Here is a 22092-nt window from a genome sequence, read left to right as displayed (position 1 = left end):
ACCTTGCTGAAAAAAAGTTTGCTTTCTTTTCACATCTTCACTTTAATTGGCAATTGTCAGCTCTAAAGAGACAAGCCATGAAATTTATTTTGGGGCAAATGGAGTTGATAGCTCCAGTGAAGAGCGATAGGCAAGGGATTTGTTTACATCGATGTGAATTTGCAGTTGGTGTTTTCTAGAACTTTTATTGCATACTAATATACTTTTCACTTTCAAAATTAGTAAATTACCACTTTCACATTTTAAATGGACTTCAGCATTCCTTTAGCATTTTATCAGTCTGTAATTCCGAAGTACTCCTCTTCCTCACATTAAATTCTTCATCTATATCCCCTATAACTAGTTACAAACTATTTGAACATCTTGAGATGTGAAAACATCATCTGTAGGTTTTACTGTTGGTTTTTTTTTTCGGTATTACATAATAAGGGAATTCATTTTTTAGAAAACAGTTATTTACATAATTTGGTATTAAAGGCTAACATTAGGAAGTTAAGAAAAACAACTGAAGAAAAGTCCTCACAAAAATGTTGCTGATTTCTGAATTAATTTCCTCTTCTCTTTCTAGTCTTCACACATTTTTCTGTTATCCAGTGCTTGGATCCAGCTGTTTGTCCCAGAGAGCTGAGGGCATAACCCCACTTGCAGCCAAATAAATACCTGCAATACTTCATCACTGGCTACAGTACCTGAGTTTTAGAATTGATCAGATGTTCCTTTGTCAACAGGGGTCACTGTAGGCATAGGAATATTAACAGCAATTACATTTAAGGTTTTCTGTATACACGTCATTAAAACTCTCATTGCAAAATATTCTCAAACCAGAAAAAGTATTTTAGCATTCAAAGCAATTTTTTCTCATGGCGTTTCCTTGCATGCTTCCTTTTTTCACAATAGGCATTTAAAAATGATCTGTTACATTAATAATGAAAAGAAAAGTACCTTCAATTTTTTTCCCCAAAATATGCAAGGATTTTTTTTTAGGATAGGCAAAATTTTTATATTGTAACATACTCTCCCTGTTAGAAACTTGTGTAAAGATGCAAGTATCTGTGTGTGGATATCAATTGGATATCTTTAACATAGTTTATTTTATTTTACAATTTTTTATTTTCAGATGATCTTTTAGTGCTCCATCTCTCCGACCTTATTCGTATGGCATTCATGGCTGCAACTGATCATAGCAATCAGCTGCGGATGGCTGGTCTCCAGGCACTTGAAGACATTATCAAGAAATTTGCAGTTGTTCCTGAGCCAGAGTTTCCAGGTCACGTGATACTGGAGCAGTATCAGGCTAATGTGAGCCTTTCTTTATATGTTAAGGAAATTGTATATTTATGTCAATATGCCAGTGTCAGTTTTGAGACCAGTTTATAATTTTAAATGACTTGTGAAGGAACATTATGTGAAAAAACAATACCACAGGCACCTTTTTATTTAGCCCTTCAAAATTATTTCTGTATCTCCTCCAACTATTTATTATAATTTTGTAACTGGCAAAAACCACTGATCTTTGAAATCCAAATAGTAGGATTTACAGTTGTGTTTTTGCAACCGTAATGGCCATTTCTGTAGTAGAATTAGAAATTTGAAAAGAGCACTTGGATTCTCTTCCAGATTGAACCTCATAAAACTTGTTCAGGGACTAATGAATGTGCCCATTCTTTGTGAATTAGGCCAAAAATATATGAAATAACAGGAATGGAAGTTAGGTAATCTGAGTTTATTATTCCTGGTTGCTGCTGACTTGTATGAGTCTAGTTTGCACATATGTAAATATTTGCTGGATCAGGATTTCAGTTTGGTGAGTTTCAACAGTTTCTGTGGGGGTCTTTCACGGAGTGACAGGGGAAAGCAATAGTCTTTAGAACAGTGAAGAGTGACTAACAAAAATTGATTCAAACTCATTATGCTCCTTTCATTTATGTAATATTTTATAAAACAGTTTGTACCCTTCTTATGAAGGGTGTTATGTACGTGCAAAGTATGCAGTTATTCTGATTGTTATCTTTATGGTTTTCTTTTATTAAAAGAACACCATTTGCCTCATGACTGATTTCCGGCTGTTTTGGAGACCTAACCTTTTGAAATTATTGTGTTCTTGCTTCTACAGTCCTGTGGCATAATGTATAAAACTCAGCCCTATTTAGTCTTTCAGTTTTTACCTGAACATGTATTTTGCTGATATATACAAAATGTGGAATATAAAATTTGCAATTTATAATTAGACTTAAATGTGGCATATAAACCACGTAAGAAGTTTTAGATACGGCCCAAGATAATTCACTGGTCCATTTCATCCCCTTCAGTGGAAAAACGTGGGAATGGAATTAGAAGTGACAGGGCACACAATTAAAATGTATGTGGAATTGTCTCTTTGAATTGGGAGGGATTGTCTGGTGCAAGAAGTAGAGGCAGGTCACCTTCCTAATTCTTTAGTTCCTATGGAATCTGCAGCAGGAGAAGGCTAAGTACTCTTGATGCAGGAGTCCCTGCTGGCTTCTTCCCACCATACAGGACAAGGCAACTGGAACTGGAGCAGCTGTCGTAGAAATCTCATGACTGTTGTTTCAACCACTGTACATTTGGCTTTACTCTGTGCCCCCTGAATACACGCCATTCCTGCTTCACTCAGCAGCTCTTCTGCACTTCTGACTGTCTCCTTTTCTGCTATGTCCTTTTCACCCCTTCATTCTTCCTTTGTTCCAGTGGTTCTCTAACTGTTTTTATTAGGAACTCTTTTCACGAAGCAAGCTTCTGAATGCCCTCTGTATACATTAAAATGGGGTGGGGTGTAACAAGTTTAATTTTAACTGGGGCTTGCAGCAGACAGCCCCCGTGTGTAACGAAGCTTGGGGCTATCTACCCAGGATTACCATTTTACCACTTTATAACCCCCAGTTTCAGAACCTGTTCTCTATTCAGTTCTGCTCAGACTCTTGTCAAACACTTGGAAAGACCGGATTGACACTATCAGTCAGGGATTTATTAATGCTCTTCTTCAGCTCTGCCCTCTTTCACTCCAGTCTTTGACTTGGAGCACTGCTTCTTTCTGTCTTCCTATAACCCATCCTGCTATGCCTTAGGCTCAGTCCCTCTTAACGCAGGTTCTGCCTTGAGTGCACTCTCTGATCTGTGGCTGATTTCCCACATGGTTTCTCAGATCCTGACGAGCCATGCCCTTGCCTCTGGCTGCCTTTTCACATCCACTCTCACTGCATGTACCTAGAATCTCCCTGATAGTGTTGTTTGTTTTGGTTTCTTTGTCCACGTCATCCTTAATCCATTTACATCTGTCTTCTGCATTCCTTAGCCCAGTGAAACTGCTACACAGAGATCACCAGAAACCTGCTCATACCCAAAAAATAGAACCATTCTCTGGCATTACCTGTCTCAGGGCTTGTCTTCACTTCAGTGAAGATCGACCCGGTTTTTTCTTGAGTTTGATTTTGCACATCTAGTGAAGACGCGCGAAATCGAGCTCTTTGGGGTCGGCACTTGACCCTTGTAATCCTCACTATCGTGAGGCATAAGGGAGATCAACAGGAGAAACACTCCCTTCAACCTTTCTTAGAGAAGACTGTTGAATGTTGATTACCGATACATCGATTCTAGCTATGCAATTGCTATAGCGAGGATTGCTTATCTGAAATCAAATTTCAGGTCTTGTGTAGACCTGCCCTGAGTGTTCTAAGTTGTTGATTCCTGTTGGTCAGTTTCATGCCATACCTGCTGAGTTGCTCAGTTATCCTCTTTGTTCCAGTGGTCTGTTCCTTTGGAATTTCAACCAGCTCTTCAGCTGTGGAGCACGCAGAGTCTCATCTTGCTTTACTGCTTAGCCTTTTCCCCATAACTTTCCCCATGTTATTGGTATTTGTTCTTCTGCGCATTTAAAAAGAAAACAAAATTCAGTTGTGATGCAGCAGCTCCTGCTAAAATGGAGTGTAATTCATTCTCCTAAGTCTTTGTCTCCTTTTTCCGTTCATGATTGGGACATTTTTTGTGCTCCTTTAGACCTTTCTTCTTGAGGATAGTGCTGTGTTGTCAGTGTATTTAGATCACTAAATCCACTTACCCCTTCATGACCTTTAGAATACCTGCTGTGCTCTGGCCCAAGTTCTGCATTGACACTGAAGCATCCTATATTTTATGCCCACCTTCGTCCATTCCACTGTGACTGTTGTTTTCCTCCTAAATCTTCAAGCCTACACTACCTGTCAAAGCAGTTCTCTGGCATATCAAATTCTAAGGTGGCTTTTGCTATATGTTTTTGTGTGTGTTCTGTTGTCTCTGTCTTCTACCTTTTCAAAATAGAAAAATATCTGAGTGATGATAAATGTTCAGAATTGAATTGAATAATGTCCTTAGTAGACTGAACAATTCACGCTGTGCCCGTGAAAGACTCTTGATTGTTTCAGCGTGTGAAATTTACTCAGAAGTGTTGCTATGAACAATCCAGTCCCAGAAAAAATGCCTGAAAGTCCTCTGGTCGTCCTCATAAGTTCTATAAATTCAGTGCAAATCCAGCTATGAAAATCTGCAAGGATTCAGACTGTCTTGAGAAAACTTGAGTTGAGACTCCATGCAGTGCATTGGCATTGTCAGTGTCTCTGGGGAGATGTAGGATTTGGCTGTAGTATACCCAAATTGTGCTTCAGTGAAGCCCTTTGAAAAACTTTTCAGAATCAAACTTGTCTAAGCAAGGCTTCACTTCTTTTGGAACACTGTTTTCGTTCATCAGAGAGGTAGCTAGTTGGTATCTTTGAAAACAACAAGAAGTCCTGTGGCACCTTGTAGACTAACAGATATTTTGGAGCACAAGCTTTTGTGGGCAAAGACCCGCTTGGTCAGATGCATGATGAAGCAGGTCTTTGCCCATGAAAGCTTATGCTCCAAAATATCTGTTAGTCTATAAGGTACCACAGAACTTCTTGTTGTTTTTATTCAGTGTCTCCCAGCTTCAGGCTAACTCTTCAGGCTAAGTTCGCTGCTGAGCTCAGCTATCTGAAGCTATGGGTTTCACCAACCCTTATGTGAGTGGTGGTAGCCACAGAAGCTTAGAAGCAGTAGTAGTTTACCAAGTGTAACTTGTAAGCTCCCTGCTACAAGGGATCAATTTAAACTACGGGCATGGACATTTAATTGGTTGTACTTAATTTTTTTCTCCTTTGAAACATAATATTGGTTTGATAGATAATTACAAGAGAGATAAAATGAGCAATACCGGCATCACTGATGTTACCGCTCAAATAGTAAATGATCTTAAGTGCATCTAGCATATAGCAATAAAGTAATAATACGGATCTCAAATAAAGGACAATGAAAATAGTAATAGTGCTGATAGCTGTACCTCAGATGGGAATACATCCATGATAATTAACCATGTCTGTAACAGCTGTTTCGTGATTCAGTGTTTGTGATGTGAATGATGTTCAGTAATATGAAAAGACATTATGTTTGCATGTGACAAGGAAAAATGTGTTTCGAAAAGGAGATTCTCCTTGTAAGGAGGAATAGATAGAAGTTGCAGTACAAAGGTGGTTGTTATTTTTTAAATAGTGCTATACATTTCTGTAGGCTACAAAAAATAAGGATAACTGTTGATGTAGTTCTGATGCCAAATCCAGCACTGTGTTATCCTCAATACACAAACACAGTATGAAAGTTGCCCAAGCAGGGGATCACTATTTGGGAACAATGACTGCATCTCTCCCTCTCCACACAAGCACATACAGACCCCCCTGCCCCCCTCCCCTCTCTCTCACACACACACACACACACACACACAAAATGTAATCAATTTTTCTTTTCTTTTTATGTAGGTTGGAGCTGCTCTAAGACCAGCTTTTTCCCAAGATACTCCTTCTGACATAACAGCAAAAGCCTGCCAGGTACAGAGGAAAATATTAAGACTATGTAGTAAAAATTTTGACATACTTCACATTTTTAAAGTAAGAGTGTGTGTGGGCACGTGATTTGTTTTTTCTTGCTCTTAGGAAATGACTGAGAAGGAAAAATAGTAGTAAATAACCCCAGTACTAGAAAATTTGGAAACTTATGATGTAACTGGGTATACTGGGAGCGTTGTAAGAACCTCCAGATAACATATTTGATGGTTCAGTAGGGCAGAAATCCTTCGGGGCATTAAGTAGAAATCTTTTAATTTGCCTTTCTGCAATCACTAGTAAACAACTACATGTAAGTACTTCTTTTACATACAGATATCAGTAGAGTTTTTAAGAGGAGGCCTGGTCCATTTCTGGGGCTTTTGGGCACTTTGACAGTACTCTGCTACTAATCATAATTGAAAATGAGACTTGCATATGGCGCTGTTCATTTTGGTGGTTGTGTGGCTAAAAGAGCTGTTGAGAAATTGGTATCTTTAATGTGATCATAGAATTAGAGGTATTGGTGATTTTACTATTGAATATAGGGTTTAAACTCAGGTTGTGGATCTCTATCTGAATCTCAGACTGATACCGTGTGTGCATGTGTCCATTTCACCCTATTGAAAGTTTTCTTCTGTATTCAGTGCTAGGATGAGGAAATAATTTCAGAGTTTGTGTGAAATTTAAAGTTCTTTTTATATTGTCTAAACCTTGTCTTCCGTATTTGACTCCCAGTTGATCTGTATGTTTTGATGCTGGCTCATTAGCGGAGTTAAATGATTTGTGATTTCCTTTGCAAGAACTTTGTATTCTGTGTCTGGAAGGGAGATGAGCCTATAGGAGCTGTGTCGAACTGTGTTTTCTGCTTTCTCTTTGTAGTATTGCAATGGGCTTGCTATTTGGCAGGGCGAGTGAAGGTGGCCTTTGGTTAGCATTCGTCTTACAGCTCCCTCTAATGACTTGTGAATTTGTTTTAAGTAGGTTTTACAGAAGTCTTTCCTATACCTGTCCAAGATCCAGGTTTGTTGTATGCTTTGAGGTACTCACAGCTCAATTGCTGAGAGCCTATGGCCTGCGAGAACCTTTGCATTCTTCCACTTGTCCATGAACAAAAGGCTTCCATGGACCAAGAAAGAGCATGAGCTTCTGAGAGTGGATCCCATTGATTAGCAAATGTAACTGGTCTGGAAAACTTAAAAGAAACACAGACAGTAAATGAAAGGTTTTTTTGTGTGGAGAATGTTTTCCTTTTTTGGACCAACTGCACGAGAAAGCTAAGAGAGATGCATTTTTTTAAAACTTGACCCCATGAATCTGCCTCTTCTCCATATTGCAACCCCAGCACTCCAACAGGGGTCCAAGAATTGCTGTTGTCCAGGGAAGATGATGTTCTTCTTCGAGTGGTCCCCGTGGGTGCTCCACAGTAGGTGTCGGGCTTGCCCGGCGCCGCAGATTGGAAATCTTCCAGCAGTTTCTCCTGGATTGCGCATGCGCTGGCGCGTGCCGCCCCCCTGCACACCCCCGGCCGCGTGCACAATCCAGTCCCCACCAGTTCCTTCTCAACCGCCATCGGCTGCAGATGGAATCCACTCAGGCTAAGGCCAGAGTCAGATGGTTTTTTTTCCACGTGTAATTTGTTGTTTTTCGGTTATTAAAAAAAAAAAAAAAAGAAGAGAGAAAGCAAAGACAAAGAGAATACCAGCCCAAAAAAAAAAAAAAAAAAAGGAAAAAGAGAGGAGCGGAGAAGAACAGAGCGGACGTGAAAGGCAATTAGGCCTCCCGCTGCCGCAGGCCGGTGATCACTCTTTGAGGAGGAAAGGCACGGATTAAGTGCTAAGTACCCTCTTAACAATAAAGGGCTCACCACAATGGCCTCTTCAGGTTTTACACAGCGTGAGTCATGCTGTGAAGCTATGCCGGCCTCCGTGGGGCATAGCGAAAGCATCCGACGCCTGCGGGAATTGCAGGCTACCCGGCCGCGTTCTCACTGTGCTCTGACCCCTCCCCCTCAGTGCAGAAACGGAGGGAACTCTCCCTGGCTCGATCCTTGCCGTGCATCTGCAGCGAGCAGGACGAGCGGAGCACACAGCTACCGTCCGCATACTCAGGCGGCGGCACCATCACAGGCGGCACAGACCCCTGCAGCACCAGTGGTGCAGGGGTGCCAGGCACGGAGCCTGCAGGCACCGGAGGGGGATACCCGTGACAGCACCGCAGCTGACAGTGCCGAGCGCGGTGCTAACAGTGGGGCCGAGATTCCCGGCAGGGGAGGGGGCGGTGCCGGCCCCGCAGCGGAGGGGCAAGGCAACATCAAAAACCCGGCACCGCAGTCCATCTCTGGACAGGGCTGCGCTGCTGTTAACACCAAGCCCTCCCCCTGTGATACACACGCCGCACCGAAGGCCTGTCTCCCCACCGGCCCATCAAAGGAAAAAAAAAAAAAACGCCTTCTCTGTTCCTCCAACCGATGTCACCATGGCTTGGGCCACCTTCACCATTTTCTGGGATTGGATCCCCCTGGAGAACTGTCACAAGCCAGTTTCATCTCTATCGGTGTCGCCGCGGAGGTCTTGCTCTCCCAGACATCGGGGGTACACACCCCGTGAGTGGTCCAGGTCTCCATCTCCGGACCCTTGCTATGCTGCCATGGTCGTCCCTATCAGTCTGGACACAGACAAACCACAGGCCTGCACCCAGGGGCAGGTCCCCACGCCGGCCGCTCAGTACCCCCGTGGGCACTCCCAATCGGGGACGGAAACACAGTTGTCTCAAGGGGAGTTAAATTTAGAACAGTTTCAGGAGCTGTTTTAAAGGGTGGCTTTCACGCATGACATTTAAACAGCAGAGGTGCAGGAGAAACATCACAAACTCCTGAAAAATCTGAGACCCCCAGCTTCATCCAAAATTGCTATTCCGCTGGACGAAGCCATTCTGGAGTCAGCCATTACTATATGGCAGACTCCGGCCTCCGTTCCGCCTACGAATGGGAGAGCGGATAAGAAGTACTTCGTCCCGGCAAAGGGCATGAAGTTCCTCTTCAGTCACCCACAACCAAATTCTTTGGTGGTCGGGTCGTCCCAGCAGAGGTCAAAGGCTTCTCAGTACAAATTGGGGGATCAGACAAAGATGATAAGAAGCTAGAGCTCTTGGGCAGGAAGGTATATTCCTCTCCTATCCTGCTATTGAGAGTGGCAAATTATGGGCACACCTAGCAAACCATAATTTTGATAATTACTCCGGGCTTACTCCCCTCATGGATTCACTCCCGGAAGACAAAAAGCTGGTGTTAAAGGCGATTGTTCAAGAGGGCTACGCAGCATCGCAGACGGGAGTCCAGATTGCCCTGGCACAGCGGCACGCTCAACGGCTACAGCAGTGGTCATGCATAGAGAATCCGAGCCCTAGACGTTGGGTATCTTGAGGGACCTACAGGCGAAGATTGTGGACCTTCCCTTTGATACACAAAAGCTGTTTTGCAGACTCAACCGACTCGGTCCCTCACTCCAGTAAGGACTCGAGAGCTACACTTAGAAGCTGGGGCATTTATACTCCCCCATACAGGAGGGAAAAATTTTATCCTCAGCAAAGACGCTACGCTTACAACCACAGCATGCTCAGTATCAACGGGGCTACGGCCACGGGCGCTATCAATAGCGGCAACAGTACAGAACCCCTAGGCGATGTTCTCAACAAAGCCGTACGCCCTCAGGTCAGGCCTTAATGGCAACAAGTTTGATGGGTATGTCAGGGGCTGCACTATCAATACCCTCGCTCAATGCCACTCTCATCTCATGTTCCATCATCGCCTCAGACCGTTCCACTCCCAATGGCAAAAGATCACCACAGACATATGGGTGCTGGAGATCATAGCCACGGTTACGCGATTCCCCTCCCAGTCGCTTCCACCGACGAAGCCTCCCACCAGGCCTCACCTCAGGGGCGCTGCCACGAGGCGAGGCTCAAGCAGAAGGTGACCCATCTTATGTTCACAAGTGCGGTGGAAAGAGTGCTGGAATAATTCCAGAGGAAGGTTTTTATTCACGCTACTTCCTATCGGAGAAGAGAACGGGACACCGGAGGCCCATCTTAGATCTTCGGGGCCTCAACCGTTACTTGCGCAAGCAACGGTTTCGGATGATCACAGTTGCCTTGATACTCATGGCACTGGACGATGGAGACTGGGTTGCAGCACTCGACTTACGAGATGCTTACTTTCATATAACAATCCACTGGGCACACAGACGCTTCCTCCGCTTCACGGTCGGCCAGGAGCGCTTCCAGCAGAGGGTTCTTCCGTTTGGCCTCTCCTCGGCCCCCAGAGTCTTACCAAAACCCTGGCAGTGGAGTCAGCCTACCTGCACAGACAGGGGGTGTTTATTTTTCCCATATCTGGGTGACTGCCTGCTAAAAGGGACCTCGAAGGCAGAGGTCTCATGCATGATACGCGTCACAGCGGACACGTTTCTTCGCTGGGAACTAGTCATCAACCTCACAAAGTCAAAGTCCGAACCCACACAACATATAAAGTTCATAGGGGCACGCATAAACTTTATCACAGCAAGGGTGTACCTACCTGACGCCCACTTCCGTGCAATCAGTTCGCTGGTGCAAGTCATTACATATAGCCCCACGGTGCCGATCTTACCGTGCCTACAGCTGTGGGGCCATATGGCGGCAGCGACGTTTGTGGTACAGAATGCCAGGTTGCACATGTCAAGCCTGTAGCATTGGCTGGCGAGCGTTTACAAACCGGCATCCCACACTGTCCACAGGGTGGTGTCGCCCGCAACAGAGGTGCACAGATCCCTGGCGTGGTGGGAAAACCCCGAGAATCTGCTAGTGGGGGTGCCTTTTCACCAACCACAAATTTCTATTTTTCTTACTACCGACGCCTCCCACACGGGATGGGGAGCACACATCGGTGACTAGGTAACGCAAGGGCTATGGTCCCCTGTGGAACAGACACTGCACATATCCATGCTGGAGCTCAGAGCAGTGTTCAACGCCTGCAAACATTTTCGAGATTACCTGCATGGCAAAGTAGTCGGGATTCAATACCGACAATACCTCCACTATGGTCTACATCAATCGATAAGGAGGAGCACGATCCCGTGCCCTATGTGCGGAAGCACTCCGATTGTGGAATCGGTGCATCGCCAACAACATAACGTTGAAAGCCTCGTACTTGCCGGGCGCGCACAACGTGAATGCAGACCAGCTGAGCAGGCACTTCGCAATCACGCACGAATGGCAGATCCGCTCCGATCTGCTACAGCGCATTTTTCGTACATGGGGGTTTCCCCAGATAGATCTGTTTGCCACCCAGTACAACAAAAAAAAAAAAAAAAAAGTGTCCCCAGCACTGCTCCAGAGCAGGAGTGGGGCGGGGGTCCCTGGGGGATGCATTCATGTTTTTCATGGAAGGGCTCCCTACTTTACGCATTTCCCCCACAGTGCTTATCCGCAAGGTCTTGCACAAAGCCAGAAGGGAGAGAGCTCGCACGATACTCATAGTCCCACTTGGGATCGGCAGCAATGGTTTCCCTTGCTTCTGCGCATGTCGGACCGCCCACCACTCCCTCTACCGGTGGCGCCGGACTTTCTCCCGCGGGCTCAAGGGTCCATAGTGCACCCGCACCCTTAAGGTCTGCACCTACAAGCATGGCTAATCCATGGCTCAGCTCCTTAAAGAGCACATGTACGGAGGGAGCACAACAAGTCCTGGAATGTAGCCGAAGGACCTCCACCAGGAGGACTTACAAGCACAAATGGACTCGTTTCACAGCCTGGTGTTCCGCCAAGCAGTTAGCTCCCCTTGACATTCCTATACCTGTAATATTAGAATACTTATTGGACCTCAAGAGAGGCGGGCTTTCTCTATCCTCGCCAAAGGTCCACCTCGCCGCTATATCAGCCTTTTCGGCATACAGAGGAAGGGCCCTTGGTATTCGCCCATCCTATCGTTACCAGGTTCTTGAAGGGGCTGGTAAACCTGTACCCCTCTTGGAAACCGCTTCCACCATCGTGGAATTTGGGCTTGGTGCTCAGCACGCTATCGGGTCCACATTTTGAACCATTAGCCACAGTTCCCATACGTCTCCTTACGTTAAAAACAACCTTCCTCCTTGCAACTATGTCAGCCAGCAGGGTGAGTGAGCTCGCGGCAGTGATGGCAACGTCGCACTGCACAGTATTCTCAAAGGAGGCGGTAACCTTAAGGCTGCACCCAGCCTTTGTTCCAAAAAGTCTCTCCGGAGTCCAATCTTAACGAGCCAATAGTTTTACCCTCGTTTTACCCGAATTCTCACAGCTCCGGCAAGGAGGCACGCCTGCATCTCCTAAATGTGAGGAGGGCGTTGGCCTTCTACACAGACAGAACTAAGTCCTTCTGGAAAATGGACAGGCTTCTAGTCTCTCTCGCTCCTGGGTCAAAAGGAGAAGGTCTCTCTTCCTGGAGAATCTCAAAGCACATTGTGCCCTGTATAACAATGTGCTTTGAACTTTGAAAGACTCCTTTGCTGGCCCCGCCCAGGGCTCACTCCACCAGGGCGGTGGTGGCATCAACAGCCTTATTCAAGGGCATCGCGTTAACAGACATCTGTAGAGCGGCGACCTGGTCATCCTATGACACCTTCGCCAAGCATTATGCTCTGCCTTGGATATTCTGAGAGGATACCCGTCTGTCGACAGCAGTCCTCTCGGGGGCAAGCTGCACATAAACCGATTACCCACCTCCTTACTTGGGTTACTGCTGGGTAGTCACCTATTGTGGAGCACCCACGGGGACCACTCGAAGAAGAAGGGGAAGTTACTCACCTGTAGTAACGATGGTTCTTCGAGATGTGTCCCCGTGGGTGCTCCACCACCCGCCCATCCTCCCCGCTTCGGATCTCTGTCTAGTGTTTTTCAGGAGCATCCGAGGCAGTTGGTCAAGGAACTGGTGGGGACTGGATCGTGCACGCGGCTGGGGGTGCACAGGGGGGGCGGCACGCGCCGGCGCATGCGCGATCCAGGAGAAACTGCTGGAAGATTCCGATCTGCGGCGCCGGGCGAGCCCGACACCTCTTGTGGAGCACCCACGGGGACACATCTCGAAGAACCATCATTACTACAGGTGAGTAACTTCCCCTTACCTGATCTTATTTCAGGGAAGGAGATACACAAAAATCTTCCACTCCCTTTCCCCGTGTGTTGGGGGGAGTCTGCTGCTGTTCTTTATGATAAAGTGGATTAAGATTCTCCTATGCCAGTGGTCCCAAACTTTTTCTGGTCATGAAACACTTGGACGTCACAACACTCTCTGCAGAATATTACTAATGCAAAATATTTAATAATAATATTAATTAAATTATTGTACAGTAAGCTCAACGCAACAACTAATAATGAAACCAGACATTAACAAAACACACAAAATTGGTTACTATATAATCATTTCAAGAAAACTGTAAAATTGAGAAAATTCCATCACAAAATTAATTTTTTTCCCTGAGAATGGGGAAGAGATGGCCATTACTCAATTTCAATGCCAGAAGACTTTGCCGTAACTCGTGGAACACCAGTGTTCCTCTGGAAAATAGCTTGGGAACTGCTGTCCTGTGCCTACCTCTCTGTTCATGTGTGTGTGAATATCCTGCTGGAAGCCCTTCCAGATGCCAGAGGTATAAAAATTGCACTTTAACATGGCCCTTGCAGAAGAGTGGAGGGTCCCATTACTTGGGAAGACATGTAGCAACATCCATTCCCTTCAGATTGAGTGGGGGGACCCACTGGGGTGAAGATAATGTTGAGCCCAGGGGGAAGTTAGGTGCCATTTGACTCAGTAACAAAAGGTGGGGGAAAACTGCTTTCCCATCTCCTAGGAGGCATGGGTTGTCATAAACAGAATGAATCTGTCGTCCATCATCATCTTACCAGTATGCTGGAATATTGAAAAATGCCACTAGTTCACAACTTTTGTTTTTTGAGGAAGGATTTGTGGAGAAGATTCATTATTCAACTAATTGTAGCCAAAACTAGTAATTATTACAAGGCTTGTCACAGATATTGTCTGCATTGGAAATCTGTAAATTTTGAGGGTTTTCTTAAATAGGCTCCATTCTGTGGTGTTACAGCATCAAGGATATGTATTCAGGAGGATGATTCACTGTTAGATCATGTTACAGGAAGATTTTAACTTTGCATAAATTTTGTGCTTGTTTGAACAGGTATCTTTGAGAATGATTTAAAATTTTCTTGCATAGGTATGCAGCACATGGATAGGAAGTGGGGTTGTAAGTGACCTGAATGATCTTCGCCGAGTTCACAATCTCCTTGTTTCTTCCCTGGACAAAGTGCAAGCAGGAAAGGGGTCCTCCAGTCAGCCTTACCGAGAGAGTGCCACAACTATGGAAAAACTGGCAGTCTTGAAAGCTTGGGCTGAGGTAAACATCCAGTGCTAATATTTACCTTTTAACTCAGATTAGTTATAGTAGCATAGCTGCAACTTCTCATCTTTTTAGATAGCTGCCCAACCAGCCCCAAACCTTCCATCTTTTCCAGCTCATCTCACTCTCCCCAGGCTTTTGTTTCTTCACGCTTCCCCATGCCTGTCTCTGCAATGCTTCATATTCTTTCTATCCAACTTGTACACATTTGTCATGTTGCGTCTGTCTCTCTCCTTCCCACGCCTCCACATTTCCTCCATCCCTTCCATTGTGCACACCCAGGCCCTTGCAGAATTTCCAGACTTGCTCAGATGTCACTTCCTTTCCCATGCCCTTACTTGTTAATTTAAACACAAAATTCTGCGATGAGCTGGTGGAAGCAAAGCACAGTTAATTAGTTAAGAATTCTCCACATAGAGAATAGTAAAATACAGGGCTACTGAAATCATTGTTTGGGAATGTTATGATACCAAGGAGCATAATAAGTATCTAAAAATGACAGATTTCACAAATAAGACTACTGTGCTCAAAGACAGTCTAAATCACAAAATTGATCTCTAAATTGCAGTAAAAAGTTCAGATTTAATTTAACATTTTAATCTGTATTTCTGATGGTGGGGCAATTGTGTGAGTAAAATTAAAATGGACTTTTAGGCGAAACTGTGTGAATGTTTGGCTAAGCATTATGAACTGTCAGTCTAGCAGTGTGTGTAGTTTGATGAGGTTGTAGAAAAATGGCCTCATTTTCAGAAGGGGGAGGTCCCACAACTACAGTACCAGTGAAGCTGAAGGGACAGTGGGAGTCTAGTACATCTGAAAAGCAGGTAGAAAATTAATATGGGAGTCAGATGAGACAGCAAGAATGAGAAATTATTGGACAGAAAAAATATTTTTAAATTTTAATACTGTACTGGCAGACAGTCTAATTGATCTATAAATTGGTGTAAAAATGTTCATGTTTAACATTTTAATCTGTATTTTTTATTATGATGATCTTTTTGTTGGCTGAAACTACTGTATTGTGACTTACTTTTTTAATGTGGGTATATTTAATAAGCATGAATGGCTTAAAAGCTATTATGGAGGACCCTGAATATTGTATACCAAATTGAACATGTATTGGTTGGTCCAAGTCTTACTAAAGCTTTTTGAAATTATTTGTACTAAAAATTTTGAAATGCAAGGATAAAAATGATTAAAGATTCTGTTTTTTGTGAACTTTGCTATACAAGCCATTGTGTATTGTTTTATGAAGTGTTACTTCTAGTGACTAGAGGACTAGAAGTGTTTTGAAGAAGCTGAGCACAAGCCAGTCTTTGTTTTCTTTATTACGTTAACATACTTTAGATTTTCTTGCATGTAATTTCTGTGGAAGTCATTTTGAGAAAATAAGAAAAGTATTAGTGCCTCAGCCCTTCAGTGTTAAGCTATTTTCAGCTTTGATTTGAAGCAAAGCATCTGTTGTGTGGGGACATATGTCTGCTATATTTCTTTTCTAAAAACACTACTTTTCCTATTGCACATCTTCCCTCCCCCTGCATTTTTTTGCTTATTTGCATGTGTATCCTATGTAAGTTCTCTTAAATTTTCCCTCAGCCCTCCATCTTTGGTCCTACAAATACCAACTTACAGACCCTTCTAAAGAATAATACAGGTTGCACCTCTTTGGTTGATCATATTTGGCACCTAAACAGTCCCAAGCGAGGGAATTTACCATACCAGAAAAGATTGTCTGCGATGGGCCCCCAAGGCACGTGCTTCATTTCCCCACTAGCCCAGCTTCTTGCCCACCTGCTGTGTCCTGGATGGCCAAAGCCTGCTATGGGGCTCTCTGCTATCCTGGCCCATGCTGCCGCAGGACAGCCACAGGGCTTTGGTCCCAGGCTGTTGGGAGGCTCTGGCCTTAGTCCCTGAACAGCTGCCATGGGGCTCTAATCTGCCCCCATGCTCCTCAGAGTTGCATCTGGGCTCCAGCCTGCCTTGTGTGCTGGGCTTCATCTCCAGCCCACCCCACACAATTCCAGGCTCCCCGGGGCTGTGGGGTGCTCCAGTCTGGCCCATGCTGCCATGGGGCTCCGGTTTGCCCCCCATGGGGCTCCAGTCCTGGCCAGGACAACCCCAGGCTGCAGCAGGACTCTGACTCTGCCCCCCTCATCCTCTGGGTCTCTGGCCCCTGACCCTTCTGGGGCTCAAATTCAGCTGCTTCTGCACTCTAGCTTCTATCCCAGCCACCCCAGGGCTCCAACCCCATCCCTGCACTGTTGCGGCAAGGGTCCTGGCCCTTTTCTGCTGTGGGCTGCCATAGGGCTCAGGCCTTGGGCTATCCACCACCTTGCAGCTGGCAGGTTGCCCTTCTACTCCCAGGCTTTCTGATCCAGGAGCATCCATGGTATGGCACAGATGTTGCTGGACCAGAGAGTGCTGCTTTTTGTAGGTGCAACCTTTACGCAATAAAAAATAAAGAAGGAACGCTTATTCACAAGGCTGAAGAGCTATACACAGAAAGTGACCCTGATTCCCTGAATGAACCTAATTTATTTTATTCCTTACTAAATGGATGTAACAGTAAACCTACAAGGGAGGATTTAATTAAATGGATTGAATCTGGTTAAATCGGAGCATTTTTTGGTGAGAAGAGCCCTAATTGACACTCTTCAGGTTAAAAGTGTGAGTAGCCAAATTGGCTTTGTATCTTCTGTGAATATTATCAAGAAACTCAGGTTTAGTTTGGAAATATAGACTGATAAAACCTAATAGCTTTGCCATGTTTTCCTGCCTCTTTTCCATTTGTTGTAAAGCAGGTGATTTTCCAAAATAGTATTTTATGGTAATTTTTTGAGTATTCTCAGATTGTCACCAAAAATGGAAAACTATCTATGATATTCCATAGCAGGTAACATAAAGGTCATTTATATGTGCAGTTTGTCATTTGATTGAGAGGGTGGGTTTTTTTCCCTCTTTTTTGATGTTTTCATGCACAAAATTTGTATCAATTTTATAGGTGTATGTTGTAGCTATGAAAATTAAAAAGGAAGCAGAAACCAAACCAAAGAGGGTAATAAAAAATACAGATGATGATGATGAGGATTTTGGTACTGTAGATGAGCTGCCTCCAGACAGTTTGATAACACTTGTACAACCTGAGCTGCCTATTCTTAGTCGCCTTTGGCTAGCTGCTTTGAAGGACTATGCTCTTCTGACTTTACCAGCTGAATTTGCTAGTCAGCTTCCACCAGATGGTAAGTACAACTATTCTTTTTTCACTTACGGCAATGAAAGACTGAATAAAGATATTGGTAAGGAAGTTTTGGAGACATTTTTAGTTTATTCCGTAAATTACTTGCTTTCCAAGTTTGTCTTGCATTTACAGAAACTCTGACATAACGATAAGATACCACACTTGGATGCATACCTTCTTATGTGTAGAAGGAAGCTGCAAAGCTGAAGTAAATGCTTTGTGTGGTGGTCTGAAATTTCAGCATCAAGCATTTGAGATAACCTATTACGGCTGTGGTGAAACAACTGAGTTTTGTATGATATGCCAAAGAACTTTTATTTCATTTATGGCTTTTTGTTTTCCCAGAGAAGTTACTTTAGAAAAATGTACAGCAATTGAAGATTTCTGTTGGTGCTATATTCATAACACTTCATCTGTAGAGCCAGATTGTGTTAACTGCCATGTTTAGTCTTTCTAATAACTGGAATAATAGAACTAATATTAAAATCTCTGCTACCTGTAATAACTATTCTATAGGGATGAAATAATGTAAGGTTAGTGATTTAACTTACTCTTAGAACTTCATGTCAACCATAACAAAGCTTCTTCTTCGAGTGTCCCCGTGGGTGGTCCACATTAGGTGTTGGGCTCGCCCGGCGCCGCAGATCGGATGTTCCAAGCAGTTTCTGCCGGACCGCGCATGCGCCGGTGTGCGCCGCTCCCTTGTGCGCTCCTGGCCACGTGCGCGATCCGGTCCCCGCCAGTTCCTCTTTACCGCCGTCGGCTGCAGACGGAATCCGACTAGGCTACGGCCAAGTTAGCGTATTCAATGGTTTTAGCTGTTTTCTTTAAAGTTTTCAAGTTCTTAGTCTATTGTTAAGTTAGCCAGTTGTTATTTTCAAAACAAAAAAACAAGAAACAACAAGCGGGACGGAATTCAGTCCGGTCCTAGTAACAAGCGGAGCACCGGAGGCCAGGAGCCTAGGGCCATTAGCCCTCCTGCCGCGGCAGGCTATCCGAGAGGGGGAAACAGCACAGAGAAGGTGCTAAGTACCCCATTAACAACTAAAAGACTCACCAACAATGTCCTCTTCAGGATTCAAGAAATGTGAGTCTTGCCAAGAGGCAATGCCAGCGTCTGATGGGCACAGTCACTGTATAAGGTGCCTGGGGGAGTCCCATGTCACGCAGAAATGCTCCTTCTGTGCAAAATTAACAGCCAGAGCAAGGAAGGATAGGGAGATGCGGCTTAAAATGCTGCTATTCGACAAGGCCCTCCAGCCAGATGTGCCGGAGCGGCCGCAGCAGGAGGGACCCTCCGGGGCCCATAAAAGAAAAGCCACCTCCCTCACCCCATCAGCGCAAAAACGGAGGAGAGGCTCCCCAACCCGATCCCTGCCAGCAGCAACAGCGAGCTGGACGGGAGGAGCGCACAGCCCCCAGCCGCAGCAACAGCTGATCGGCGGCGGCATGGAGAGCCACGTGGAGGCGGCTCAGCCTCCGATAATCAAACAGCCGCCCCGCACCGCAGGCAGGGCGGCGGCTAAACAAGCGCCGGTACCGGCGGCACCGTAGGCAGCGGCACCGACCCCCGGGGAACCGGCGGTGCAGAGCGCGCAGGCACGCAGCCTGCAGGCACCGGAGGACAACACCCGTGCGGCACCGCCCATGAGCGTGCCGAGCACGGCGCAGACGGGGCCAAGATCCCCTGCACGTCAGGGGGCGGAGCCACCCCCTCAAGGGAGGGGGAAGGCTGCACAGAAAACAAGGCACCGCAGCCCCTCTCCAGACAGGGCTGCAGAGTTGCTTTCTTTCAGCCCTCCGCTCATGCTGCAGACTCCAACTAGAAGGCAGGGGTCCCCCCTAGCCTACCCGGAGCCCCCGTCTCCATTTTTACAACCAGCCTCACCCTGGCTGGGACCACCTTCACCCTTCTTGGGGTTTGAGCTGCTGGAGTACTATCACAAATCGCTCTCTCCAGTGTCCCAGGTCTCTCGACAATCTCGCTCCCCCAGACGCAGGGGGTATGCACCAAGGGAGTGGTCCAGGTCACCTTCCCAAGAACAGTGCCCATGCTGCCATGGTTGTCCCTATCACGTGGGGCATAGACACCACCGACAGTCTACCAGGGAAAGATCCCCACAGACGGTCCCGTATCCCCGGGGGCAATCGCAAACGGGGATAGAGACTCAAGTATCTCAGGGGGAACTGGTTATGGAACCCCGAGATTTTCCCTTGCAAGCTTCCAGCGAGCGGATGTACCATTCCCAACAGGAACCGGAAGGGTCCAGAGAGGCGTATCCTAGTGGTTCCTCGCTCTCCTTCCCGGACGAGGCTACGGCCCCGGGGGACGTCCATCCTCCGGACGATCTCAAACAGTTTCAAGAGCTGTTTAAAAGGGTGGCCTTCACGCAAGGCATCCAGACAGCAGAGGTGCAAGAGAAACACCATAAGCTCCTCAAAAATCTGAGACCTCCGGCCTCCTCCAAAATAGTAATACCGCTTGACGAAGCAATCTCGGAGTCCGCCACTATGATATGGCAGACCCCTGCGACTATTCCACCTGTCCACAAGAGAGCGGATAAGAAATACTTCGTGCCGGCGAAGGGCATGGAGTTCCTGTTCAGCCACCCACAACTAAATTCCTTGGTGGTAGAGTCGTCGCAACAAAGATCAAAGACATCTCAATTCAAGACAGGGGGAACGGACAAAGATGCCAAGAAGCTAGAGCTGTTCGGCAGAAAGGTCTACTTCTCCTCCACACTACTGTTGCAAATGGCAAATTACGCAGCGCATCTAGCGAACCACAATTTCGACAACTACACTAGGTTAACCTCCCTCATGGACTTGCTTCCAGAGGACAAGAAACCGGTGCTCAAGGCCATCGTGCAAGAAGGCTATGCGGCCTCGAGGACGGGAGTTCAGATCGCCCTGGATGTTGCGGACACAGCAGCACGCTCCACAGCTACGGCAGTGGTGATGCGAAGAGAGTCCTGGCTCCAGACTTCGGGTATACCGAGGGACCTGCAGGCAAAGATCGTCGATCTTCCCTTCGACTCGCAGAAGCTGTTTGCTGAATCAACTGACTCGGTCCTTCATTCCAGTAAAGATTCAAGAGCCACACTTAAGACCCTGGGGATTTACACCCCTCCATACAGAAAGAAAAAGTACTACCCTCAACAAAGACGGTACCAGTACCAGCCACAGCGTCCCCAGTACCACAGGGGTTACGAGCAAGGGCGACATCAACAGCACCAGCAGTACAGAACTCCCAGGCGACGTTCCCAACAGAGGCGGGCATCCTCGGGGCAGGGCCAAAGGCCACAAGTTTGACACACAGATCCAGGGCTGCGCCATCACTACCATCGCACAAGGTCATCCGAAGCGGTTGTTCCACCATCGCCTCCGACCATTCTACGACCAGTGGCAAAGGATCACCACAGACAAATGGGTGCTGGAGATCATAGCCACGGGGTACGCCATCCCCTTCCAGTCGCTCCCACCGCCACGACCTCCACCTAGGCCCCACCTCCAGGAGGCCTCCCGCGTAGCGAGGCTCAAGCAGAAGGTAGACCATCTCATGCTCATAGGGGCAGTGGAAAGAGTGCCGGAGCAACTGCAAGGGAAAGGGTTCTACTTGAGGTACTTACTCACAGAGAAAAAGACAGGAGGCTGGAGGCCCATCTTAGATCTTCGAGGCCTCAGCCAGTACCTGCGCAAGCAACGCTTTCGGATGATCACAATCGTCTCCATCCTTACAGCACTAGACGATGGAGATTGGTTCGCAGCCCTCGACTTACAAGACGCATATTTTCACATAACTATCCATCCGGCTCACCGACGATTCCTCCGGTTCATGGTAGGCAAAGAACATTTTCAATACAAGGTCCTACCGTTTGGCCTCTCCTCAGCCCCCAGAGTCTTCACCAAGACCTTGGCAGTGGTGTCAGCCTACCTGTACAGACAGGGGGTATTTATATTCCCGTATCTGGATGACTGCCTACTCAAAGGGGCCTCGAAGGAGGAGGTACTACGCATGATACGCGTCACAGCAGGCACGTTCTCTTTGCTCGGCCTGGTTATCAATCTGGCAAAATCAAAGATAGACCCCACACAGGACATAGAGTTCATAGGGGCACGCATAAATTCTATTACAGCGAGAGCGTATCTACCAGAGACACGCTTTCGGGCCATCGGCTCCCTCGTGCAAGTCATCACCTTCAGCCCTACGGTGCCGGTTCTGACATGCTTACAGCTGCTGGGCCACATGGCAGCAGCGACGTTCGTAGTACAGAACGCCAGGTTACACATGCGCAGCATGCAGCACTGGCTGGCGAGCGTATACAAACCGGCAGCACACACCGTTCACAGGGTGGTGTCGCCCACAACAGAGGTGCGCAAATCCCTGCAATGGTGGGTAAACCCCAAGAACTTGCTAACAGGGGTACCCTTCCACCAACCACAAATATCCGGTTTTTCTTACTACAGATACCTCCCTCATAGGGTGGGGAGCACACATGGGCGAAGAGGTGACACAAGGGCTGTGGTCCTCCACGGAGCAGTC

The 22092-nt window shown here is 46.4% G+C and overlaps 1 protein-coding gene across 2 annotated transcripts in view; it reads left to right on the top strand.

The window, feature by feature from the left end:
• Positions 1-22092, top strand: part of HEATR5B (HEAT repeat containing 5B) — a 98694-nt gene that overhangs the window by 52035 nt on the left and 24567 nt on the right. For both annotated transcript variants that reach the window (XM_074989683.1, XM_074989684.1), the window contains exons 25-28: positions 1118-1299; positions 5823-5891; positions 14129-14308; positions 17313-17550. In XM_074989683.1, the coding sequence (XP_074845784.1) occupies positions 1118-1299; positions 5823-5891; positions 14129-14308; positions 17313-17550 (669 nt within the window). The remainder of the gene's footprint in view (positions 1-1117; positions 1300-5822; positions 5892-14128; positions 14309-17312; positions 17551-22092) is intronic.

This window comes from Carettochelys insculpta, chromosome 3 (genome assembly GCF_033958435.1).
Source record: "Carettochelys insculpta isolate YL-2023 chromosome 3, ASM3395843v1, whole genome shotgun sequence".
Taxonomy (NCBI): Eukaryota; Metazoa; Chordata; order Testudines; family Carettochelyidae; genus Carettochelys; species Carettochelys insculpta.
Note: the sequence above shows the minus strand (reverse complement) of the source record. Positions and strands in the feature narration are given on the sequence as shown.